Below are 27,409 nucleotides of genomic sequence, written 5' to 3' on the forward strand. Positions count from 1 at the left end.
ATAACGGAGCGTAGGCGTCCCCGCCAAGTTCTCTCTTTTTTTGCTTAGGTTCCAGCGAACCGACCAATAGCCGGGCGAGCTGCCTTCCGTCTCATTTGCATAGTCGTCGCCGCTGGCCAATGGGCGGGCGGGCGTGGAGCATGTTTGGAATGCTCTGGTCCTCCCCTGCGCGCTCTCCCGGGTGGCGACGGAGCGGGCAGCTGCCTTGGCAGAGCAGCCCGAGGAGGAAAGCTCTTGCCAGCTGCTCGGCCAGGGCATCGGCCCTGGAAACGCCTCTGCTTTCCCTTGGCTGGAGAGTCCGCCGGCGTGCAGCTCTTGCTGCGCCCGGAGCGGAGGGATCATGTCGGTGGCGGGCCTGAAAAAGCAGTTCCACAAAGCCAGCCAGGTAAGAGAAGCTTTAGGCGCTGAGGAAGATGGTTTGTTTTGTAGGAACCTTGCAACCCTCCACGCCAAGCTCGGAGGAATTGCATAGCACTTTTTATCACCTGCTCTTTTATGTCGAGTCTTATCTATAGCTCCGTATTGCCTACACTGACTGGCAGCAGCCAATCCGACCTAGAGATGCTGGCAGTGGTTGAACCCGGGACCTTTGATATGCAGAGTAGATGCTCTGCGTTTCCCCAGTGAATTGCTCCACCTGAGGATCTCGGGGAATGTGCTGCCCGTTGGATTTTCCTATCATTTTTTCCTGGGTGCATTAGACTTGGGCTCTTTTCCTGGGCCATTTCGCACATTATGTGGAAGAGAATTTGTGTTTGCTCAGAAAAGAGTTGTGGCCAGTCACTGGTCCCCCATGGACCCCTGTAGCCAAATGCGTATTTTGCAAGTGCTATGTTTGTGATGTTTGTACATATTTAGGGAACACATCATTGTATGCACAGAGAGAGAGAGAGAGAATGTGGGGAGAGCTGAAGGGAGGAAGTCCAGATATCGCTTTGGGCAATCCTTTTCCTGCTCCTTTGTCATATCCAGTTTACCTCTTGGGTAACCCCTCTCAGGGAATTCAACTTCCCCCCTCCTCTGGAGGTGATCATGCTTACTCTGGTTTAAGATCTGTTATTGTATGATGGAACTCGCTCTGGAGTAAGCAACCTATATCTGTTTAATTCTTCCCTTCCGAGCCAACTTAGCATCTTCCATGCCATAATAGCAATGGTGGGGTGGTTATTATTTCTGATTCTGTATCTCCAGGCCTCACTTGCTCTTGTGCTAAGTGCTGTATTTGTATGCAATTAAGCCCATGTTTCTGTGTTGTCCACCCCTCGCTCCATAGTCCTTAGTCTAACACATGGGAATTAAACAGACCATCTTGGATGATTGGACTGGGTGCCCATTATATGCTAATGATGTTGGTTGGTGGATCTCCAGATCAACATGCTGGTTGGTTTGTACGAGGTTCTGTGATGTGTGTTTTCCAGTGCTTCGTCCTTTGGAGGGGATATTGTGTTTTTGGTTTAGATCTGCTGTGGACTTATATTTTTCTGAAAGAGAAAAATGATTGCCTCTCTCAGCCTCCCTCAATCCTGGACGTCAGGGATGGGCAGCCTCGAGCTGTCCTGGCCTCTCTATGTGGCCCTCAGAACATGACTCACCAGCCCTGCCTCACATCCTCCTTGAGGATTGACTGGAACAAGTGTGGGATTTCAATCCTGGTGTCTTTGGCTTGCTTAAGGGTGCAAGAGGTGGACTAAAAAAGCTTCCCTACCCTTGTCATATGTTAGTGAATTGACTTCATATTCCTCTACAGACTTTTATCTGCCTGTTACCTTTTTTCCCATCTGCTAGGAGGCTGTTCTCTTCTTCTTTACAGATGTTTGGTTGTGTCTCTTCCTCTCTTCTATTTACCCCCCAGCCCTTCACGAATAAGTTGCCCCTTCTTTCTTCGAAGGCTGGTTCCCTTTTCTTCCATTGCCAAAGAGAAAGGTATCATTGTATTAATTCTTTGCAGCATGCTTAGGTGGTGGTTTGTTGTGCTGCGAAGCTTTAAAGTGATTTGAAATGATAAAAAAAATCCTTCCAGTAGCACCTTAGAGACCAACTAAGTTTGTCATTGGTATGAGCTCTCGTGTGCATGTACACTTCTTCAGATCCAGTCCATCTTGGTGTTGGAAACTGCCTTGTACCGAGTCAGAGCATTGGTCTATTTAGCCCAGTGATGTCTGCACTGACTGGCAGCAGCTCTTCAGGGTCTCATGCAAGTACTCTTTCCTAGTTCTACCTGGAGATGCCCAGAATTGAACCTGGGACCTTCTGCATGTCCATGTGACCATTTGGCCACAAATTGTCAAAGTGTGAGAGTGCCTTTCAAACTTGGGCTTCTAAAACAGACCTCTAACTTGCCAACAGTTTGTTAATTAGATATATATCCCACCTTTCTTCCAAGGATCTCAAGGGCATGTACCTGATTCTTCTCCCCCGTCCCACGTCAGTTTTCCCAATTCCGTGATAGTTTAGGCCAAGAAATAGTTGACTGGCCGAAAGTCAACTACCGGTATTTCCAATCCAATCATTCATTGTGTTTGACTAAAAGCCATTACAAATTCGATTACATATCCAGCAAGTCAATTAAAGCCTGTTAAAAGAAATCCAGAGATATACATCCACTTACAATAAGTCAAATTAATGAATTAACTGCACAGTCTATGGCATTGTCTTTTATATCGCTAGCACAAATACTTTTAGCGGCTTTAGCAAATAGGGCTGTTTTGTTTGTGACAAGCGGATCGCAATCAGATAATATATTTTCATGTCAGAGTTCTGTCCCTGTAGTGGTGCCAGCATCTGTTCCAAAAATCTCTTTCTGGGGTTTTGATAGACCTGACAATGGAGTATATAATGGGGGATATCTTCTACCCCACCTACCCCACAAATACAAAGTCTTAAACGTCTTGGAACTGTTCTGTATCTTCCATTTAAGACTGATGTAGGCATTGTTTGAAAACGGAGAGCTGAAAATGCAGTTCTCAGGGAGGCAAAGGTAAGTGGCTGCAAGGAACTGAGCTCTGGTACGATTAGATTTCAGCAAACAGTACCAACGGGAGAATTTTGAGATATGGATTAGAGATAAATATTGCTCGTTATCCTCTTTATAAATCCAGATCCGATTCTGAGCAGGCTTTTAAATAAAGTCAGCTAGTTTCATGGCTGAGTGGCAACTTGAACCTTAGTCTTCCCCCATCTTAGTCCACCATTCTGGACTATAGTGTGTGAAAACAAGACGAACTGGCTAGCAACTCTTTGCATGTTGGTACAGTGGCATTCCTTCCCATTCTGGTTGAATGGGAACTGCAAATAAATGACTAACATAGGCATGTGTGGGCAGAGATGCCTGTAAAATGGTTTCAAATGACTTTGGTGATAAAGTTTTTTTTTCTGGGCTCAATTTGCAGGCTGCTCAAACTTGTCTAAGCTCCTTTTGTTCTCTTAAACCTTTGTGTTGAACTGTTTTCTGGTGGGACTCAATCACCTAGGTATAATTGAAGGGGAAGGCATCCATCCGGTTGTGATGGTGCATGTATACCATGGCATTTCTTCTTTCTCCCAGCAGTCATCCCTCCTCTGGCCACTGCTGTGGATATACAACCTGACTGGTCCAGGCGCTGCGGTCATCTGCAAGGGATTTCCACATGGGGGGCGGGATTGATGTTGCCAACCTTCATGTCACATTTGCAGACATCTTTGTAATGCTGAGTTGGTCTGCCAATGGGCCTGGTGCCATACAGCATGTCCTTTGGGGATCCTGCCATCTTCCATTCTGTGGACATGGCCAAGCCAGCGTAGACGTCGTTGAGGCAGAAGTGTGAATGTGGGCTTGGGAGAGCACATATTGGTTTGAGACTCTTGTCTTGCCAAGTGATGCCCAAAAGCGCTTAGGAATTGTGACCCTGATATGCAGCCGGCCACATTCAAAAATGGTGCCTCTCCCCCCCCCCCCCGGTCTGAGGTGGTACATTCTGCTCTGCTGTCTTGTTTTTACTGCATGGGTGAGAAAACTCAATGCAAGGGGTGCAAATGCAGCCCTAGGCCTTGGAGCTTTTTGCAGGCCAGATCTCTCATGCTTTTATCTGGCTGGAATTTGTGTCCTTGAATTCTGATAATGCCTCTTGCTTTTCCGTGTGAAGAATAGAGGAGGTTGAGAGACGAAATGAGACTACTGTACAAAGGCCAAATTCACATCCCTTCCTCTGCCCCTCCAAGTGCCTCTCCAGCTGGCAATAATACAGAAAGGATGCGGAAGCGTCTCAGAGCAACAAAGCAAGCGGAAAGGTGATGCGTTAACAGTGCGGTATAAATCCACCACAAATGCACTAGTATTGTGTCAGTGTGGCATAAACCCACAAAAAAAAACAACTGGACTGGATGGGCCCTAAGCATCTGCATTAAAGAAGAGTATTAAAATAGCAAATGCTGTCTAGCTGCCATAGCCCAAGAGGGATGTCTTTGGCCTCCAGTCTGGTTCAGCCTCAGGTCTCAGTGATACCAAGGGATGTTCAAGGAGCTAGTCGAGTAGAACCATTAGCTTCTTGCCACCCTGAGCTGGAACAGATCATGCCTATGTTGTCGTTAATTCTTACTCCACCCGTTATTAATTTTTCCTCTGCCCTTTGATTCTTCAGGGTGCCTTAAGATGGCTCCTAAGAATCTGGGCTGCAGTGTTTATTATTGCTATTATTATTTATTAAATTTAGTTAGCTGTTTAGCCTAGTCTGACACCCCACCAATGACTGTGGTTAAGAAATGTTTGTGTGAGTTCAAATCATGCTACCGCAGCAAAAAATAAATCTCACTGTGGCATCATCAGATACTCTGATGCAATGGGTAAGGATACATTTTGTCCCTTGAGGTCAAAGTAGCCCCCCCCCAATCATTCATTCATCTAATTTAATTAATATCCCACCCTTTATCCATGAGAAGTGAGGTTACAGGGAACCAGGCAGAGGGCCTTATCGGTAGTGGCGCCCGCCCTGTGGAACGCCCTCCCATCAGATGCCAAGGAAACAAAAAACTATCTGACTTTTAGAAGACTTCTGAAAACAGCCCTGTTTAGGGGAGTCTTTAATGTTTGATCTTTTATCGTGTTTTGAATGTTTTGTTGGGAGCTGCCCAGAGTGGCTGGGGAAACCCAGCCAGATGGGCGGGGTATAAATAAAATATATTATTATTATTATTATTATTTATTTATTTCTGGGCAGTTCACAAGATAAAAATGCAACATACTTTTAGAATGCTCCATGAAATTTCCCTTTTGATCAATCCCACATCGTCATGCCACCCTTAACGCTGCGAGGGTATTACTTGTTTCCTATCACAGGCTGGCTTTATTTTTTGTTTGTTTGTTAAGGCTTTCGTAATAGGAAAAAAAGAAAACATTTAAGAAGTAAGATCAGGTCCTTCCTCGAAGCAAGGATAACAACTGTGACTTCTGTTTGCTTAAAGCAGCTGTTCCCAATCTGGCGCTCCCTGGATGCTGTTAGATTCCCCTCACCTTCTCTATCCAGCTATGCTGCAGTTCAGGATCCCCACACCCTCCATAAACTGGCATGTCTTGGAAGGGAGGATGCAGAAAGTCTAATGCAGTGGCAGAAGCTTCCCTGCAGTTCCCTGGGCCCCCTGGAGAATGCCTGGTGGGCTGGGGTTGGGGCTCTGCAAAGCGATCTAGGTGAGACAGGTACAGGAGCCCTGAGAGAACAAAACGTTGGCAACGCAAGTAGGGAGTCAACCCATATTCAACTTCTGCATATCCACCTGCCCCTGCCTACCCCAACTTCCCCCGAACCTTCTACCGGGGCTTCTCCCTTCATCCACCCTCCTCCCACTAGTAACTGCCTCTTTCCCCATAGCCACCATGTGCGTTTGTGACATCACAGGAAGTTTGTAGCCGGCGGCAACTGCTAGGGATGCATCTGCCCAGCCTCCCATCCTGGTACAGGAAAGGGGAATGTCATGAACGTTACTTAGATGTATTTAGAAATCCGTTGATTTAGAAGTAGAAGATGGCTTGCTTAAGCTCTGTTGTCCCCTTCATTGCTTTCATGGGTGCTTTTGAGGAGAGCCTCCTCGACTTCTGACATCCATGAAAGGCAAACACAGATACGGTGAGGAGAATGGCCCTCATTCAATAGCATCATCCGGGCATCTCCACTGACCAGCCTGCCAACTTCCACCCATGAATATCAAGTGGTTCATTCACCCCGAGGGCAGCCAACACCTCTCTCCAAACATTCCCAGGCATGCCGTGTCTGTAGGGTTGCCAGACTCAATAGAGGACAGGACTTCTGTGCCTTTAATTGCCCTGCTCTCTTCTGAGTCTGGAAACCTTAAAGAAAAACCGGCAGAACCTTTGCTTGGAAATTAAACAAAGGGTCTGCTGGTTTCTCTTTAAGGTTTCCAGACTCAGAAGAGAGCAGGGCAATTAAAGGCACAGAAGTCCTGTCCTCTATTGAGTCTGGCAACCCTACATGTGTCTGGTGGGTGACTTGTGTCTACTCTCCATTCATACTTACCCCAGCATCAATCCACAAATATCCACACAGCTTTTGTCAACAGCCTTCTGAAGCTGAATTTCAACCAGCTTACATGCAGAAACTTCAGCCCCGCGACATCCCGGGCTTCCGCATGCTAATCACATCAGCTTCCGTCCACCAACAACTGCCAGCAGCGGTGGAGCATATGTACGCGCTGCCCAGGTGCACTCCCAAGGGGTGTGTGGCACGGAGAGTGCAATCCCAGGCGTGGGATAGCTGCTCAGGTGCCCGGAGCAGCGTGTGTGCCCTGCAGCTAGGGGCAGAGCGAGCCACCCATGGCAGACATTCAGTGGAGTAAGCTTGGGAGTCGCGGGCGGGTGGCACGCCGAATATCACCCCCCTCAGTGAGGGCACCCAGGGAGGACCGCCCCCGCCCCTTCTTACACCCCTGACTGCCAGCTTCTGCCACGTCCATCGCCAGCTTCCAGCCATGGATATCAGCCACTTTCACACCACAATCCTGCTCAGCAGATACACTTGCCTTCTCGTTGTTTCACAGCATCCCAATTGAAGGATGGTTACCTCCTTCCATCTGCCACTTTGCCTCCCTGTGGAAGGAGGCCCCAAGTATTGAATAACACGGCTCTTGCCCACTGTGTCCTCCTCAATCTTTTGCCTTGGCATTCCCCTTGGGCTGCTTTTGTATATCCACTGAGTTGCCATGTGCTTTTGTGACATCACAGGAAGTCCACAGCCAATAACAGCAGCTGGGGAGGCACCATCATCATCACCTCCTCAGGCCTCACAGTGGTGGGTGGAGCTCAGCAGCCATTTGCCCCTTTGCTTGTTTACTATGTACAGCTCACTCCCTATCTGTAATGACACCAGAGAAAGGCATGCCATAAATCCATAGTGGGCGGGTGGCGTCTCCACCCCCATCATTCTGCCCGGACACTGAGTTCCAGTGCCGAGGGCCTTCTGGGGGTTCCCTCGTTGCGAGAAGCCAAGTTGCAGGGAACCAGGCAGAGGGCCTTCTCGGTGGTGGCGCCCGCCCTGTGGAACGCCCTCCCATCAGATGTCAAAGAGAAAAACAGCTACTAGATTTTTAGAAGACATCTGAAGGCAGCTCTGTTTAGGGAGGCTTTTAATGTTTAATAGATTATTTTATTTCATTTTTCTGTTGGAAGCCGCCCAGAGTGGCTGGGGAAACCCAGCCAGATGGGCGGGGTATAAATAGTATATTATTATTATTATTATTATTATTTATTATTATTATTATCCTGATGGCTGCATTCCCTTGGGACAATTTTTCCATGTATGGGAGCCAACTCCCCAGGGCCGAGGTCTCTTCACACACACACACCAATATTGATTAGTTGCAGTTGCATCAGGTGTGCTTGAGAGAACACCTGTTTGGGTTGAATAATAGACTAGAGAAGCTAGTATAAGTTGCAATTTCAGCTGAATTTGTCGGAACCACTTGAAGCATCTGCTGTGTTGAGCTACTTTAGTTGCTTCTGTTTCATTTGTTCATTGCAAACAGCTGAAAGCCTGTAAATTTTGATAATAAACCTGGTTTGCAATGGAGGTTGAATAATTTTGATCTGAACTGTATGACTTAGTATGATTGGTACATTTATCTATGGATATATGTCAGTGTTTCTCAACCTTTTTTGGGCCACGGCACACTTGTTCCGTGAAAAAAATCACGAGGCACACCACCATTAAAAAAGTTTAAAACATTAACTCTGTGCCGCCCTATATTATAATTATGACTGTAAGAAACACTTGCCAAATATTGCTTTCCGGCGGGTCAGTGTTGTGTATTGGCGGCCGCCAGGCACGTGACAATGCAAATCGCCCTTCTCGTCGCCGCACGTCGCGGCACACCAGCCAGCGTCTCGCGGCACACTAGTGTGCCGCAGAACAGCAGTTGAGAAATGCTGATATAAGTAATAATTCTGTGAACTGCCCTGAGACCCCCAGGTATAGGGCAGTATATAAATTCTAATAATAATAATAATAATAATAATAATAATAATAATAATAATAATAATAATAATGCACAGTGAATGCCCATGGGTATGGCGATGGATTCTTCTCCCTTCAATGCCATCCCTCCTTAGACATTCAAAAGAACATGTAAACCTAGTTCCATCAAGACACACTCCTTGCAGCAAAAACTCCTCCTATGTACATATCTCCTTTACTGAATTGGGACAAATGAATGCAATTCTTGCCAAAAAAAAGCAACAGCAGTGAAAACGGCTGCAAAACATTTATGCTGCGGCATGTCTAGAGAGTTGTCAACAGTGCCTGTGAACGTGTCGCCTGTGGAAATAGCTATTTTCCAAAATAAGAATGGCTCAGCTTCTCTTACATGATAGATTTAATTAGTCCTGATCTGTATGAACTCTGTGAAGCAGGGTGTATCTACATTTTTATATATATATAAAAAAACCACAATGGCCTTTGCAGTGATTAAATCTGACCTCTTCCCAACAGGGTGTCTATAAAATTAGGGATGTGAAGCAATGGGGGTTTGAGCCTCCTGCTGCTCAGGCCCACGCACTGGGGCAGCATCTTCTGCTAAAACAATTTAAAGATTTCGAACCCCCTGCTGGTTTGCAAGCTAGCAGAGCATTGATGCTGCGTAAACATTTGCCATCTGGGAGCTCTAGAGGAGCAGCTGTTGGGGCTGGTGGTAGGTGGATCGCAGAAGGATTCATCTATGAAAAGGTCCTCTCCTCCGTTGCAGAAATGGGCCCACGATTGCTCCTAACTGTGGTGAACAACTGTTTAACAGAAGAAGATGTTATTTCAACAGCAGCGAGTTTTCAAGTTCCTCCAGAACTCTGCATCAGGCGAAAGGTGGCACAAACTAGGAAGTGAACAGGGGATGAGGACAAAATAAAAATAAAAAAAAGTACAAAAATGTAGACTGGATATTTCACCATTCGGTCAGGTCTCAGCTACAGGATGCTACATTCACACTATATATTTAAAGCACTACGAATGAACCTTAAACAGTCGTGATTTCCCCCAGAGAATTCTGGGTCATTATATTTACTGGTGTCTGAAGTTTATACCCTGCTTTTTGATGGTTGATCATTCCAATTCTTGAGTTTCTTAGATGAGTACTTATAGTTATGGACACTACGCTTTGTTCCCAGTTACGTATAGGCCACATTGACACTATGCTACCACTTTGAACAGTCATGGCTTCACCCAAAGAATTCTGGGAACTGTGATTAGTTAAAGGAGGCACCTATACACTTCCAGAGCTATAGTTCCAAGAGGGTTTAACAATGAACTTCTCTTCCCATGGAACTCTGGGAATTGTAGTTCTGTTAGAGGAATTGGGTTCTTCTAACAACTCTCAGCACCCTTAACAAACTACAGCTTCCAGGATTCTTTAAACATTATTCTTTTGAGGAAGCAATGTGCATGGCTTGTGCTTCAAATGTATCGTGTTCACGGTGGTGCTCGTTGATGGCAAACACCAATTTTTGTGCCAATGAATTCTGTAAATTAATGATGTGCTGCGCGGAGGAGTTTATTTCTTGTCCTATATCGCCTGCCAGCTCCATTAGATGACCCTCAGCTTCTGGTTACTCTTGAGAGGAGCAAAAGTGCTCTTTCCTTCTCTGTACCAGCGTCATTTATAAACCTCTGTCATACTGCAAATTAAAGAGATTTGAAGACTGTCTACAAATCAGATTTTCTCTGTGCTTGCTTGGAAGCTATTCAGAACATGCCCAGTTATCCCAAGCAAATGTATGGTGTCGGCTTTAAGTTAGGTTGGCAAAATAGAAGTGAATTCTGAAAGAGGAGATGAGAATGCACAAAAGGAACAGTCGGAAGAATGAAAGGTGAGCTTGCCTCGGGAAGCATATGGTTCCTGCTGAGCTTTCTTTTAAAACCCTCAGAACAAAGACTCTGGGTTGATCAAAGGCTTAACAAAAAAACGAAGCTAAGAAAAAGTGTCACACTTTGAATGCTATGCACAATTCTGATTGCCTTGCCCCAGAAAGGACATTGAAGAGCTGGAAAGTGACAAGGGGTCAGAGCCTTTTAAGTACTGGTCTTCTTAGCACCATGTTTAGATCCATCAGTTGGCTTTAGGTTATACAGTGGAACCTCGGTTTATGAACACCTCGGTTTATGAATTTTCGGTTTATGAACGCCGCGGACCCATCTGGAACGGATTAATTCATTTTCCATTACTTTCAATGGGAAAGTTTGCTTCAGTTTATGAACGCTTCAGTTTATGAACAGACTTCCGGAACCAATTACACCCATGCTTCAGTTTATGAACGCTTCAGTTTAAGTACTCCGCGGACCCGTCTGGAACGGATTAATCCACTTTCCATTACTTTCAATGGGAAAGTTTGCTTCAGTTTATGAACGCTTACTCCGTGGACCGTCTGGAACGGATTAATTCACTTTCCATTACTTTCAATGGGAAAGTTCGCTTCAGTTTATGAACGCTTCAGTTTATGAACAGACTTCCGGAACCAATTGTGTTCATAAACTGAGGTACCACTGTAATTTAAAATACACAATATTTTGCTTCTTAGAATTCCTCGCAACAACCTTCTAAGGTGGGCCCAGTTTGGGTATTTACATACTATGGATGGAATCTGAATGGTATTGGCTTGCTAAGGCAACCATCCTGAGCTAGCAGCTAGGGTGAACTGGGGGATTTCCTGATTCATGGCTTGAACTCCAGCCATTAAGCCAACAGCTGATCTTTACATAGGTCTCTTCTAGAAGACCTGTTAATGGAACGTTCAGCTTGATTTGTTTGCAGGGAGGTAGACCGATGTTGACTATTTATTGAACATCTGTTGTTTACAAGGAGGTGAGATTATGTTGTGCTATCCCAGTGTTCCCAGTGCCTTTTCCTGGCCCTTTCTGTGTTGCTAAAAGTGTTTGGGGCTGGTGGAAGTGGGTTTGGGGCTGGTGGAAGTGGGTGTGGTGTGGAAGAGCACCAAACCAACTAATTGTGCAACCTGAACTTGGCAGTTTGTTGTTGAGTCTCAGTAGTAAACAGTCTCGAAGTGCCCAAACTTTTAATCCTGGTGTAGGGGTATGTGTGTGTGTGTGTGTGTTTCCTTGTTTTTTGAAAATGGAAATCTGTTGATAGCTCTTCACTTTATCTTGTCCAACTTCTGGAATATGCCGTTGTCCCACATGGGGATCGAACCTGCAACCTTGGCATTATCAGCACCATGCTCCAACCAACTGAGCGGTTCAGCAGGTCTATTCAACACTTAAATTTCACCCGTGGCTTAAATGGCTTCTCCCTTTCATCTTGCTGCAACTGATTTTTCTTTCTGGCTAGTTAGATTTTTAGATCGACAATTATGTCTTGGTTTGGTTTTTTTTAAAAAAAAACCTAATAGACATAGGCTGGGTTTAAAGATGTCTGCTTCTATACCCTTTTTATTTATGGATCTGTCAAATTGCAAGTTAAGGGTTGAGCTTGTTTTTTAAACTCTGCTTCCAATTACCTGTCAAAGTTTCTTAATCAACATGAATCTTTTGGCCAGAGAATGTCCTGTGGACTAACTGGGCCTTTCATGAATAATGCAACACAGTTGCAAAGATGTTAGGGAGCCAATGATCTTGCAAGTTCCCAAGTATTTTAAGAATCTCCATCTTGCTTGCACCTGGCTCTTTCCAATGCTGTCCAGCGTTCTTTGATTCCATAAACTCGTTAAGAATTATATGTACCATACATTACATTACTGGATCCGAAAATCTATGTCTTTCAGCAGTTCTGGGTCTCTTAATAAGGTCCACATTGGAGTGAGTCACCCTTTCTGAAAATCATCAATGTGCAGAGAGCATAGCAGGAAAATTACAGAGAGGGAATTGAATGTGCATACTATTTATTTAAAATATTTCTTACCCACCCTTGATCAAAAAGATTTCTAAGTGGTGTACAAAGCTGTGAATAAAACTATTGACCCAACATAGAAATACAACATATAAGCATAGGCAAAAATAAGAGACAAACTAAACATGTAAAATTAAAGAGCAGGGTAAGGCAAAATACTGATTAAAATGTCATCTGAACTTCCTGGGTAAAGAAGAGGGTTTCAATATTGTAATATCAGCATGTCATATTAAGAGCACAAGCCCCACAAAGAGCATTTTTGGGGAATGGTTTCTTCTGCAATGGGGACGCGGGTGGCACTGTGGGTTAAACCACAGAGCCTAGGGCTTGCCGATCAGAAGGTCGGTGGTTCGAATCCCCACGACGGAGTGAGCTCCCATTGTTCCGTCCCAGCTCCTGCCAACCTAGCAGTTCAAAAGCTCGTCAAAGTGCAAGTAGATAAATAGGTACCACTACAGCGGGAAGGTAACGGCGTTTCCTTGTGTTGCTCTGGTTTGCCAGAAGTGGCTTTGTCCTGCTGGCCACATGACCTGGAAGCTGTATGCCGGCTCCCTCGGCCAATAACGCGAGATGAACGCTGCAACCCCAGAGTCGGTCACGACTGGACCTAATGGTCAGGGGTCCCTTTACTTTTACCTTTACCTTTCTTCTGCAATGCTGCCTCTAGCTCTGGTTGCCCCCAGACTGTCAGTATTTTGCAGGATGGGTTCAAGGGCATACAGGAAATTTAGGCTTCTGCACAATTAAAGTGGATTAAAGCACGTTAGCACAGCACATCCACATTTTTTAACGGACTCCTTGCAGTTAGGAAAGTGATAGGGAATTTCAGTGATTGGGGAAAGTGTGGGATGAATGAATGGTAGATGGGAAGACATACAGGTGAAACTCGGAAAATTAGAATATAGAGTAGTCTCAAAGGTGCTACAGGTGAAACTCGGAAAATCGTTGAAAAGTGCATTTATTTCAGTAATACAGCTTAAAAGGTGAAACTAATATATGAGATAGATGCATGACATGTAAAGCAAGATATGTCAAGCCTTTATTTGCTGTAATTGTAATTATTTCTCCTTAGGCGGGTCAATTATAAATGGAATGTAATTAATGAAATATAATAGCGATGTTTATTGTTGTTTATTTTTGTATTATTGTAACTATTTGCTTTATTACTGTGGAATTTCCAAAAGAAAGCATTTGTAAAAATTAAAAGAAAAATAAATAATAAGAAGTTGCATTACTGAAATAAATGCACTTTTTGACAATATTCTAATTTTCCGAGTTTCACCTGTATAAACATTATGCACACAAATCAGGATGAATGCTCCATAAAGAGCAGACGTAGTGTAACCTCTGTGAAACTTTGTGCAAACTAAGGCTGTTCTAGGCTGTGATAGAAGTATAGTGTCCAGATCAAGGAAAGTAATAGTTCTACTCTATTCTGCCTTGGTCAGACCACACCCGGAATACTGTGTCTAATTCTGTGCACCACAATTTTAAAAGGGTGTTGACGACCGGTAAGGTGTCCAGAGGAGGGCAGCTAAGATGACCAAGGGTCTGGAAACCATGCCTTATGAGGAATGGTTGAAGTACAGTAGCTGGGTATGTTTAGCCTGGAAAAGAGGAGACTGGGAGGAGATATGATAGCCATCTTCAAATATCTCAAGGTTTGTCACATACCGGTAGAAGATGGAACAAGCTTACCGGTATTTTCTCCTGCTCTGGAGGCTAGGACCCGAACCAATGGATTTAAGTTACAAGAAAGGAGATTCTGACTAAACATCAGGAAGAACTTTCTGATAGTAAGAGCTGTTTGACAGTGGAATGGTCTCCCTTGGAAGGTGGTGAACTCTCCTTCCTTTGAGGTGGAAGTTTTTAAGCAGAAGTTGGATGGTCACCTGTCATGGATGCTTTAGTTGAGATTCCTGCATTGCAGATGGTTGGACTCTATGACCCTTGGGGATCCCTTCCAACTCTATGGTTCTGTAACACATGACAGGCCACAGTTTCCCCTTTCCTGCTCTGAATCAATTACCTGGACCTGCTAAGATTCAGAAAGGTACCAGTAGCTCTTGTGTGTTCCTTCAGACTATGCCGGAGTGTAAATTTCTGGTTTCCCCCATCAATTCTGTTTGCTAGAAATGACTAACCAATGACTTCCTGAAATGTTAGACATCTCTTCTCCCCACCCCCACCCCCGTTTTGCAATATGCCATTTCACATATCACTGAATAGTAAATCAGCAAGTGAGCCATCGGGGCGAGACAGTAGGGGTTTGTCAGGGAAGTCTTGAAGATTTCAGAGTACAAAGTACTATTTTGTCGTGTGAGAAGAATAAGCTTCAACAGTCAAGTTATTCCAAAAGATCCATGGGGATGGAGATGTGGCGCTGCCTGGCGGAAACTGACTCCTTCCCTGGAAAGTGCAAAATTGTGTTATGGTCACAGAACATTGCTTGATTCGCTTGTCGACAAAAATGCTCTTTGTCTGTCTGTGCTTTATCTGAAATTTTGCTGCGTAACTGTCCCAGAAGCTAACTGCAATTAACACAAGAGAGGCCCAGACACCATATTGGTTCCAGGAGTGTAAGAAATGTACAGGCCCTTTTGACACATGATGCTAAATGCATGGAAACCCCTTTTCTGAATGTGCCTTGCTCTCCGTTGCATGGAATTGACTCTCTTCTCCTGGTGTGCAGATTCTACTGTTTTGAAGCATACAATTTAATTCTGTTTTGAACCATGCAATTGAATTTTGGGAGCTGTGATCTGGTAGCATCTAGATCAGCCTTTTTCGACCTTGGGTCCCTAGATGTTGTTGGACCACAACTCCCATCAACCCAACTAGCGGGACCAGTGGTCAGGGATGATGGGACTTGCAGTCCAGCAACATCTGTGGTCCCAAGGTTTAGAAAGGATGCTGCCAGATCACAGATCCCATAATCCTTGACCTTTAACAGTGCTGGCAAGTGGCGATGGGAATTGGAGCCCCACAACTTTTGAAGGGCCATAAGCTCTGATTTTTATAGGCCTGTAGTAGACTTGCTTATTGCTGGCAAGCAAAAGATGGGGTTAGTCTATTGAGGCCTCTGGGTCATGTATCGGTGGTGCTGTGGGAAAATATCTCAACAACTGAAAGGCAGCAAGGTCACAATGACACAAAACAAATCACTTGCTACAACAGAAGAGAGCGCGCCTGGTGCATCAAATAAGATTTCTTACCAGCTTTTTGCCTTGAAAGCAAGAGAGTAACAACACATCATTTTGCATCTGTCTCTCCCCCCCCCCCCTTTATTATCTAATTCCCAGACAAATGCTGGGCATCTTTTTTTTTTCCATTGTGATGTTCTGCTAGAGTTCCTGGTGTGGTGGCGTCATTTTCTATTTTCCATTTTCAAGGTAGAGGAATTTCTAAACAAATATAACCCAGGCTCCTTGTTTGGTAGGATGCCACAAGGGCAGGTCAATAAACACCCTCTTGCAAGCAGACTTAACAGAAGCAAGGCTCTTTTTATAGCTTGGCAGTGAAGTAGGGAAGTGTTGTAAAAGAAGCAAGGCAAAGCAAACCAGAGAGAGAGAGAGAGAGAGAGAGAGAAGTGTTGGAGGTTGCAAGCATTTGGTTATAATGGGCTGCAGGGCCAGGCCGAGATATTTTGGCACCTGAGGTGAACCACAAAATGGCTCTTTCCTCCTGCCAGGGAACAAGGGCTGAGCAAAGATCTGCATCGGGAACAATGGTGGGAGGAGACCAGCAGTGCCAAGAGGCCACTGTGGAGGTGGCATGGGGGCTGCCAAGGATGGGGCGGATCCAGCCTCCAAGCAGCTGATGATGCCACAGCAGAAACAGGTGATACATTCCTTGGAGGCTCAAACTGCTGCCCCGTGGATCCTGCTGCCTGAGGCGCTAAATAATAATAATGTTTTGTTTTGTTTATACCTTGCCCATCTGCTGGGTTTCCCCAACCACTCTGGGAGGCTTCCAGCAAAATATAAAAAATAAAATAAAATGTCAGACATTAAAAACTTTCCCGTTTTCTAGAAGTTGTGTAATTCTTTATCTCCCTGACATCTGATGGGAGGACGTTCCACAGGGAGGGTGCCACTGCAGAGAAGGCCCTCTGCCTGGTTCCCTGTAACTTTATGTCTCTCGGTGAGGGTGAAGTGTAGGTGGCAAGGCGCAGTGATAACAGCAAGAACCTTTATTGAACCACGTAACTGGGAAACGGGCAAAGCAACTGCTTATATACATTCCTGAAAGCCTGGGCCACTCCCACTCCCAACGTAATTGGCTGTCTACACTTCCAAGCTGCGAATCATGACTCAGAGTTCAAGGGCCAATGGCAGAGGCCCAAATACTGAAATGTTCTGTGATTGGACACCATGTATCGAATCAGAACACAGGAGCTCAGAATCCTTAGTCCAGACTCAAGCTCGGGCAAACACAGACCACTGAATACATAACAGAGGGAACTGCCAGAAGACCCTTGGAAGTGGACCTCAGTGTCCGGGCTGAACGATGGAGGTGGAGACACTCCTTCAGGTATACTGGGCCGAGGCTGTTTAGGCTTTAAAAGTCAGTACCAACACTTTGAATTGTGCTCGGTAACATACTGGGAGCCAATGTAGGTCTTTCAAGCCCAGTGTTATGTGGTCTCTGTGGCCGCTTCCAGTCACCAGTTAGCCACTGCATTTTGGATTAGTTGTAGTTTCCGAGTCACCTTCAAACATAGCCCCACGTAGAGTGTGTTGCAGTAGTCCAAGCAGGAGATAACTAGAGCATGTACCACTCTGGCGAGACAGTCTGCAGGCAGGTAGGGTCTCAGCCTGTGTACCAGATGGAGGTGGTAGACAGCTGCCCTGGAAACAGAAACCCCCATATTTTAAACCGTTTCCGCTGGCAGCCCAGATTGGAAAAAATTCTGTACATCCCCCGGATTTCAGTACTTGCCAGGGAGGCTCCTTCTGCGCATGTCTGGACATGCGGAGAACCAATTTCGGGTGCTCTGCCCATGTCTGGGCACTGGAAATTAGGCAGAGCAGCACCGGAAGTCGTTTCTGAGCATGTCTGGACATGCGTAGAAGCGGCTTCCGGTGCCACTCTGCCCATGTCTGGGCACCAGAAATCGGGCAGTGCCGGATTTCTACGCATGTCTGGAAGCGACTTCCGGTGCCGGCGCTGCTGATCCCGGATTTTTCTAACCGGGAGTTGGAAGGTATGTTCCATGGACAGCTGTGAGTCCAAAATGACTCCCAAAATAAATACAGAAATGATAAAGAAGACGTTAAAATGATAAGAGAATAACAACATTTGATGTAAAGAACCTAATATGAAGATATAATACAAGCGAGAAATTATTATGTTAAAAACCAAAAGAGGAAGTTGAGGGAAATCAGGGTGGGGGAGGGGGAAGTTGGGGAATTGTATTCTTTTTATGTTATATGAAATGTTATTACTATGTTAAAAATGTGAAACTTAATAAAAACTATTTAAAAAAACAAACAAAATGACTCCCAGGCTCTGCACCTGGTCCTTCAGGGGTACAGTTACCCCATTCAGGACCAAGGAGTCCCCCACACCTGCTCACCCCGTCCTCCCAAAACAGTACTTCTGTCTTGTCAGGATTCAACCTCAATCTGTTAGCCGCCACCCATCCTCCAACCGCCTCCAGACACTCACAGAGGACCTTCACTGCCTTCACTGGTTCTGATTTGAAAGAGAGGTAGAGCTGGGTATCATCCGCATACCGTGTTTCTCCAAAAAATAGGCCATACCCCCCAAATAAGCCATAGTGATAGGCAGTTTAACCTTGTAGGTTAAACTGTACCATACTTAATTAAAAAAAAAAGACATCCCCTGAAAAAAATCCTCTGTGGTTTTTTTTTGAGGAAAAATAAATATAAGACGGTGTCTTATTTTTGGAGAAACATGGTACTGATGAACACCCAGCCCAAACCCCCTGATGATCTCTCTCAGCGGTTTCATGTAGCTGTTAAAAAGCATGGGGGAGAGGATGGAACCCGACCCCACCCCCGCCCTGCCCCCACCCCACCTTGATGGTTTGCATACAAAGAAGCACTTCCAGTTGTGCACTAGGACTTTCTTGCCTTCTTTGCCCCCCCCCCCCCGGCAGAAGTACAATTTAGCAGTCAAGTCTGCTACGGTCGGCAGCTGTTCTCCAGGGTTTTGAGGTGTTGAGCAAGATCATTATATTGCTTTCTGCCAGATCCTTTTCAGCTGACGACTCCTGGAATTGAACACGGGACACCCTGTGTGGATGCTCTACCAGCAAGCAACGGATCTTCTTCTCTTTTGCATAGATCGCCTCTTGCAACTTTAACCAACCTGGTGCCTGATAGATGCTTTTGAACTACAAATCCCATCAGCCCTGCCCTGGCTGGGACTGACAGCAATTGCATCCCCAAGCATGTGGACAGTACCAGGGGGGTGAAGGCTGGGCTCTTGGATGGACACAGAACACATTCCTGCATCGCACGGCTAATGTCAATGGTTCTTTTGTTACCCATATCACATGCTTTATAATACACACACACACAAACACACACAGTTTGCAATTGTATCTTTCGAAAAAGAAGCTTGCCTATTTTTTTGAGAATCTCAACAGTGTAGCAGATTAAATGCTTAGAAATGCCTTGTTTTGCTTAGATTGTGAGCTGTTGGTTCCCCTTATCGCTTGGCCTGCACCGTGTCGGCGCATCTCCCAGCTGAGGTTTCTTGCCTTGAAGGATATCTTCGAAACGCCCTTTTGGCTTCTGGGTGGAGCAGAGCTGCCACCCGGAGGCAATAAAACGGGAGAAGAATGTCATGTTACTGCAGCTGTGAGCGCTTTCTTTAATTGATGCCTTTGGCTCTGTAATCAGACTGTGTTGTAACCCTAACCCTTCCAGTAATTTCTGTATGGTGTGCCTGGATAGACTAGATCCGCAAGTGTGTGTGTGTGTGTGTGTTGGGGGGGATAAATCAGATGATTAAGGGCATGTGTTAGCCCTAAGCACCTCCCTCCACTTGATCTAGTCTCCTTTGCCACGGTGTGAGGAATTCCACTTTAACTCCACACTGGGTGTAAATGGATCATCCAGTCATGCCTGGTGCTGAGATACAGACAAATTACCGTATTTTTCTGTCCATAAGATGTATAAGACGCCTCCTATTTTGGGGGACTCAGATTTAAGAAAATGGGGAGAGATGGCCCAGAGTATAAGATGCCTCCTAATTTTTGACATTATTTTTAAGGGGAAAAACCTAGTCTTATAGACGGAAAAATACGGTACGTGAATCGAAGCACAGCCATCCTTTGAAATGTGAATTTATCTGTATTTCCCAATGCTGTTCTCCAGCCAAGTAATACGTATATAAATGCATATACTACCAAGGTATAGTGTGCATTAAAATGCGTACATTAGTGAAATGCAGTTAGCTTAGTTGGTTAGAGCATGGTGGGGATAACGCCAAAGTCACGGGTTTGATACCTGTATGGGTGCAGGTAAATTGGTCCCATGCTAGAGCATAGGGTCGTGGGTTTGAGCCCCACATTGGGCAAAAGATTCCTGCATTGCAGGGGGTTGGACTAGAAGGGGTGGCCAACTCCCAAGAGACTGGGATCTACTCACAGAGTTAAAAACTGGCAGTGATCAGGTCAAAGTTGTTGAGCTTTTTTTTAGGAAGGAGGAAGGCCCATTTTTGGGGGGGGGTTCGGGTCAAAGTTCGAGTTTTTTCAGGGAGGAGGTAAAATGTTGAGCTTTTTTTGTAGGGGAGCCAAGTCCAGTGATCACAATCAACCTGTTGGAGATGCTTGGACTGGATGATCCATGGGGTCCCTTCTAACACTGCATCATTCTATCACTCTATCAATATATTAGGGGGAATTGCTCTGCAATGATGTGTATATTAGACAAAGTTGCATGCAATCAAGAGAAGTAAGCACTAAAAAGTTAATTAATTTTCAAGACAGGTTTAAAATAAAAACATTGGAAAGTGAAAATGTGGAGAATTGGGGAGGGGGGCGGAATGAGAAAATGAAATTGATAGGTTTTCCCCATTCCCTGTGGCTACCAGCCATGATGGCTGTCTCCATTATGAGAGGTGGCATACCTGTGGATACCAGTTATTTGGAAACAGCGGCCAAGGAATTTGCTGCCAAGGAGTGTGGTGGAGTCTCCTTCTTTGGAGGTCTTTAAGCGGAGGCTTGACAGCCATCTGTCAGGAATGCTTTGATGGTGTTTCCTGCTTGGCAGGGGGTTGGACTGGATGGCCCTTGCGGTCTCTTCCAACTCTATGATTCTATGCCCTCCTGCCCTTCTTGTGGGCTTCGCATAGGCATAGACTGACAGACAGATGGGCCTCTGCCCTGATCCAATGCACTCTCCAATATCTAAAGGTGACTCCTGATTTTGGTAGGATTTGTGTGGGGTCTCCTACATTTCTTCTAGCCTTATGTGCAGCTTTTGTGTCATGCTATATAAGCTCTTTTTTTTCCTGCAGCTATTCAGTGAAAAAATCAGCGGAGTGGAAGGAACAAAACACGATGAAGATTTCCATGAGATGGAACGGGTAAGACAAGCCTAAGGAAAGATTGTTGCTAATCACATGTCCTTGGTTCCAGACGATAAAGTAAGGTTTCTCTACCTTCCTTTCCTTCCAGTCTAGAGTCTACACTCCCAACATGGCTGTACCGCATGAGTATTCAGATCACGTGAACCTGTTCTAGGTCCAATTTATATTTTTTATGTATGAGTTAGATGTGTATGTTGTTGTTTTTCCTTCAAGTTGCTCAGGGTGACAAAGGTGGGTCTTTCTAATTTTTCCCTCACAACAAGGTAGGATGAAATAGATATTTGACTTGAGTACAGATCCTCACTCGTGTATTAGTGCTCTTCGCTTCCATTGCACCATATCAGCATGGTAAAATAAACTAGCCATGTTATGAGGAAAATAACTACGGAGTGCGGGGTGAAATTATAGAAAGAAACAAATATTTTTTACCTGAAATGAAAGCCTACCGTTCGAACAACTACCGTGTTTTCCCGAAAATAAGACACTGTCTTATATTTATTTTTCCTCAAGAAGACACACTATTGCTTATTTTCAGGGGGTGTCTTATTTTTATTAAGTGTCCAGCTTCGCCTCTTCCTTGGTGCCCTCCAGAACGGCGCCTATCACTATGTCTTATTTTCGGGGTATGGCTTATATTGCGCAAATGCTTAGAAATCCTGCTACGGCTTATTTTATGGGTATGTCTAATTTTCGGGAATACAGGGTAGGCATTCTTACCAGCTCTACTATTGGACGCAGGTGGCACTGTGGTCTAAACCACTGAGCTTTTTGGGCTTGCCGACTGGAAGCTGGGTGGTTCGAATCCCCATGACAGAGTGAGTCGCTCTGTCTCAGCTCCTGCATACCTAGCTGTTCGAAAGCACACCAGTGCAAGTAGATAAATAGGTACCACTGCGGCAGGAAGGTAAACGGCATTTCCGTGTGCTCTGGTTTCCGTCACAGTGTCCCGTTGCACCAGAAGCGGTTTAGTCCTGCTGGCCACATGTCCCAGAAAGCTGTCTGTGGGCAAATGCCGGCTCCCTCGGCCTGAAAGCGAGATGAGTGCCGCAACCCCATAGTTGCCTTTGACTGGATTTAACTGTCTAGGCGTCCTTTACCTTTTACCTTTACTACTGGACAGAATACATAAATGTCCATCTTGCCATGATCTCATTTTGTCACCCACTTGTCCCAGTTTTACCTTGTTCAGAGATATGGAACCTGAGACCCTCCTGACATTGCAGGACTACAACTCCCATCTTCCTACCTCGACGATTTGCCTTGATGGTAGGGACTGATGGGACTTGTATTTCAACAGCATCTGGACGGCCAGAGGTTCTCCATCTCTGACTTAGTTGACAGGGTGCCTTCTCTGGTTTTTTCCACAGGGTGCATAGGCTTTTATGCAGCATCTGAACGGAGTGATAGTAGGCGTTTCTATGAAATTTTCCTTGATATGTTTGTCTTGCAGAAGATTGACATCACCAGCAAAGCTGTGGCAGAGCTCCTGTCAAAGTCCACTGAATATCTGCAACCTAATCCAGGTAAATGGAGATGATTCCAATAGCCTCTTCCAGATGTTTCGCTGCAAACCCAGGTCATCAGATTTGCTCCATGCAGGCCTAGCTTGGCTTCTGGGCACAATGGCATATTATGGTGGGATGCTACTCTACCATGAAATTTCTGATCCACCTACCTGTCAGTAGCACGTCTAAAAGGGAAATCCTGTTCAGTTCTGTTTCGTTCTGTCACTTCTGTGCAGACACACCGTGCAATTTTTCTTCCTCTGGTGCCGTCCTGCAGCCAATCGGAAGCCATGGAAGCCCCATCAAACATTCGGCTTCCAAAAGAACAATAAAAAAATGGAACACTCACTTCCAGGTTTCGATCGTTTGGGAGCCGAAACATTTGACTCCCAAGGCGTTCAGGAGCCTTGTTCTTGTGTTTTCCCTTATGAAACAATGTTCTACCAGTGCAAAAATATATCACTAAATGACTCTTGAACTTAATAATTCAGGTAGGTAGCCGTGTCAGTCTTGACGTAGTCAAAATAAAAATAAATAAAAATAAAAATTTGTCCAGTAGCACCTTATAGACCAACTAAGTTTGTTCTGGTATAAGCTATCTGAAGAAGTGTGCATGCACATGAAAGCTTATACCAGAACAAACTTAGTTGGTCTATAAGGTGCTACTGGACAATTTTTTTAAACTTAAAAACGTTGTTGTTGTTGTTGTTGTTGTTGTTGTTGTTGTTGTTGTTAGAATTTATATACCACCCTATACCCGGAGGTCTCAGGGCGGTTCACAGAACAAAATAAAAATAAAAAACCACAATATATATAATCAAAATAAAAACAGCAACCCAATAGCACCCCCCAAAAAAAAGAAAGAACCACATTTTAAAAGGGCATAGGATGTCAAGCAAATCAACCCAAGCCAGGTTAAAGAGGAACGTTTTTGCCTGATGCCTAAAGGTGTGTGATGAAGGCGCCCGGTGAACTTCCCTGGGGAAAGCATTCCACGGACGGGGAGCAACTGCAGAGAAGGCCTGTTCTTCTGTTGCCACCCTCCAGACCTCTCAAGGAGGAGGGACAATACAATGAATACAGTGCTTAGAGTCCTGTATATGTAGGTCTGGATCAATATAATAAGCTGGGATTTTTTTTGGGGGGGGGCTGCCAGGGCCCTTGTCACCCCAGCAGAACCCATAGCATTTGGATAATGTTATGAATCCCCACATTTTAGCAAATGTGTAGCTGCTGCTGTAATGTTAGTGTTAACGTTCAAATGCTGGTGTTCTGTGCTGGGGTGGGGGAGCTGTGGCCCTCCAAATGTCTATGGACTCCAACTCTCATCGTCCATTCCCATTAGTCAAGCTGGTTGGGGTTGATAGGACTTGGAGTCCAGCAACATCCCCATCCCTATTTTATGTTGTTTTAATCATTTTGGATTTTGTGTTTGTAAAGTGCCTTGTGACCGTATTCGCCCTGAAAGATAGGATAAACATCTATTAAATGCTAGGCAAAGTAATTGTCATGTAAAGAGTCTGAGAAATTACATAGTGTTGAAGTAGATGCAATAGCTTTATTTGTGAAGACTTTTTTCCATTGACACTTCTCTTAAAAGTTTGGAGATGATTTTTTTTTTGTCTGCACAGTTGGAACTGGTGCAGTTTTGCACCCTGGCCTTTTTTTGTGAGTTAGAGATACAATCATGTGAAAGTCAAGGTTGTGTTCGCAAGAGCCGTGCTTCTGTTTTGTCAAGAGTTTCCCATACAAAAATTTTCCATACAGTTTTCAGAATGAACAGCCACGGAATCATTATAAACATTGCCTGTTTGTGACATTACCCTGCAAGAACTGAACTAAAAACTCCCCTCTAGATTGGAAATCTGTACCATTCTTGACATATACCAATATCTTTATGAATATGTAATATCTCCGTTAAATGAGACATAGTATGTACTGAGAAATGAAAGATTTCTTTCTCATAGGTTGCAGCACACACTGCTTATCTGTCCACCCAGATATCTTTCTCTTTTCTCTTCTCTTCTCTTCTCTTCTCTTTTTTCTTTTCCATAACTGACCAAGTGCATTTTCAGAGGAAGGGGGGGGGGGTTACTATCATGAAGGACCCCTGCACTTCTGAATTTGCCACGACACTTCCGATTGTTTACCCCAGTATGTGGGGATAATAAGCACATATGTCATTCTTCAAATGGATATTTAGGTATTCCTTTTATGCCTCACCAATGGGTGTTTTTTTTAAGCCTACAGAGCAAAGCTGGGAATGCTGAATACTGTGTCCAAGATACGAGGGCAAGTGAAAACCACAGGATACCCTCAGACAGAAGGGCTGCTTGGAGAATGTATGCTTCGATATGGGAGAGAACTCGGAGAGGACTCCGCGTTTGGTGAGCTTCTGCAGCTATGTGGCTTCTGTGGCCTGTTCACGTGGCATGTGGTGGTGGTGGAGAAGACAGGCCCTGCCCCATGGAGCTTACAGTGGAGGAGGTAATAGAGGGAGGAGAAGCAAGGCTGAGACAGTACATTTCCGAGCACAATTCAAAGTGTTGGTGCTGACCTTTCAAGCCCTAAACGGCCTCGGTCCTGTATACCTGAAGGAGCGTCTCCACCCCCATCATTCAGCCCGGACACTGAGATCCAGCACCGAGGGCCTTCTGGCGGTTCCCTCATTGCGAGAAGTGAGGTTACAGGAAACCAGACAGAGGGCCTTCTCGGTAGTGGCACCCGCCCTGTGGAACGCCCTCCCAGCAGATGTCAAGGCAATAAGCAACTATTTTACTTTTAGAAGACAACTGAAGGTGGCCCTGTTTAGGGAAGTTTTTAATGTTTGATGCTGTACTGTTTTTAATATTCGGTTGGAAGCCACCCAGAGTGGCTGGGGAGACTCAGCCAGATGGGCGGGGTACAAATAATAAATTATTATTATTATTATTATTATTATTATTATTATTATTATTATTATTAAAGTGAGAGAGTACAGTTCACACAGGCAGACACATTTCATGTATTTACCATACTCAAGACGGTCCTCTAAACCCAAGTGCAAAATCTCTGACTGGCAGAAGACATAATTTGGCCTGTGAGGTGGTTTTCTCCAAACCACACCCACCTATTTTTCTAGAGAGCGGAGGGTGACAATGGAGCATATGGTTTTAATACCTAGGTTGTTTAATACCTAGGTTCTTCTACACCACATATGGTACTAATTTGATTTAATGAGTGCTGCTTCTTCCCTAAAAGGCACTGCCCTAATCGATTCGGGGGAGAGCATGAAGCTGATGGGTGAAGTGAAAGACTCTCTGGACATCAATGTCAAGCAAAACTTCATTGATCCCCTTCAGCTGTTGCAAGACAAGGATTTAAAAGAGATTGGGGTGAGTCTATTTCTGGCTTGCATGTTTTGCCTTTTCAAATGTGCCAGGAGGTGTGGCGCGTTAATCCCTTGAGAAATTTCACAAAGTGTCTCCGAACTTTTACCGTGGGCATCTCTAGTTCTGCTGTAGCTCTATTTGGTTTGGAGCAATGGGAACATCTTCCCTCTCAGAGCCTTAGCAGGGCTTCTCTGTCCCCAGCAGCTAATCACCCCTGTTCTCCCCCTCCCAACCACTGTAAAATATTAACAATCCCTTCACCCCTCTCTTCACACAAGCAAGTAAACAAACCAGGAAGTCTTCCAATAGCTATCGTTTCCTGGTTTGGGTAAAATGGGAAACCATGGTTAGCTTTGGGGAAAGCTAGGTTATTAGCAGCTAGTTTCCCCTACAGAATCATTTACACTTCCACATTCCTTGCTGCTTTCCCCCAGGAAAACCCACTGTTTACTGCTGAATGGGAGCAAATGTCAATCAGGTTTTCTCCGGGTTCAGGTTTTCTCCGATTCAGCACTAAAGAACAAGTTTTCCAGGGGAAAGGCAAAACTGCTTGGGTGCATGCTTTCGGGATAAAGAAAAGTGTGAATAAGCCCTGTTTCTCCCCCTCCCACCCATTGAGAAAAGTAGCTGCTGAAGAAGAGATAAAATAGCTGTGGAAAAACCTGATAGAAACAGGGTTTGCTTTTCTCCCTGCTAAGCCCCTCCAGTTTCCTCTGCTCCAGATAACAACAACAACTTATTATTTATACCCCGCCCATCTGGCTGGGTTTCCCCAGCCACTCTAGGTGGCTCCCACTCGAATATTTAAAATACAATACAACACTAAACATTAAAAACTTCCCTAAACAGGGCTGCCTTCAGATGACTTTTAAAAGTAGGATAGTTGCTTATTTCCTTGACATCTGCTGGGAGGGCATTCCACAGGGCAGGTGCCACTACCAAGAAGGCCCTCTGCCTGGTTCCCTGTAACCTCACTTCTCGCAGTGAGGGAACTGCCAGAAGGCCCTCGGCGCTGGATCTCAGTGTCTGGGATGGACAATGGGGTTGGAGACGCTCCTTCAGGTATACAGGACTGAGGCCGTTTAGGGCTTTAAAGGTCAGCACCAACACTTTGAATTGTGCTCGGAAATGAACTTGATGGCGGTTGGCATCCAACACCATCTGGAGGACCACAGCTCTCTCCCCCCCCCCGCTTTTCATATTCAAATGTAACCATGGTTTAGCATTATGTCTCTCGTGTTAATGAACCATGGTTTACCATTACTGCATCTCTCTTGCGTTAACTACCACACTGCAGTCAGAATAATAATAAGAACCTCAGAACTTGACTGAAAGCCAGGATACAAAATGAAACCATATTTTGGCAGTCTCTTGCTTCTCATTTGGGGAGGCTCCCCCCCCCCTTTGAATGAAGTGTCCTGCGTGAAAGGATTTATTGCTGTGTAATATTTGGAGTGTTCACAGATGCTGGGTTTCTAAGGTTTGAGGGGCGTTTGTTTTTTGGCTGACATCCCACGTGACTTTCCCTAGGTACATAAATCAACATAATATCGTCCTTAACCGAAACATGCTTGCAAAACCTCATTTGGAGCTCCTTGC

At 45.0% G+C, this 27,409-nt stretch overlaps 1 protein-coding gene across 3 annotated transcripts in view; it reads left to right on the top strand.

Moving 5' to 3' along the window:
* The first annotated feature begins 211 nt into the window (after window positions 1–211).
* Window positions 212–27,409, top strand: part of SH3GL3 (SH3 domain containing GRB2 like 3, endophilin A3) — a 34,757-nt gene continuing 7,559 nt past the window's right edge. For 2 of the 3 annotated variants that reach the window (XR_009558536.1, XM_035131290.2), the window contains exons 1-5: window positions 212–385; window positions 20,863–20,931; window positions 22,385–22,457; window positions 24,683–24,826; window positions 25,680–25,813. Coding sequence is in view for 2 of the 3 variants with exons in the window: in XM_035131290.2 (XP_034987181.1) it covers window positions 341–385; window positions 20,863–20,931; window positions 22,385–22,457; window positions 24,683–24,826; window positions 25,680–25,813 (465 nt within the window). In the remaining variant the exon portion in view is untranslated. Of the gene's footprint in view, window positions 386–20,862; window positions 20,932–21,022; window positions 21,089–22,384; window positions 22,458–24,682; window positions 24,827–25,679; window positions 25,814–27,409 lie in introns of those variants that run through there. The other variant, XM_035131292.2, reaches the window with a different exon arrangement.

This window comes from Zootoca vivipara, chromosome 14, assembly GCF_963506605.1.
Source record: "Zootoca vivipara chromosome 14, rZooViv1.1, whole genome shotgun sequence".
Taxonomy (NCBI): Eukaryota; Metazoa; Chordata; class Lepidosauria; order Squamata; family Lacertidae; genus Zootoca; species Zootoca vivipara.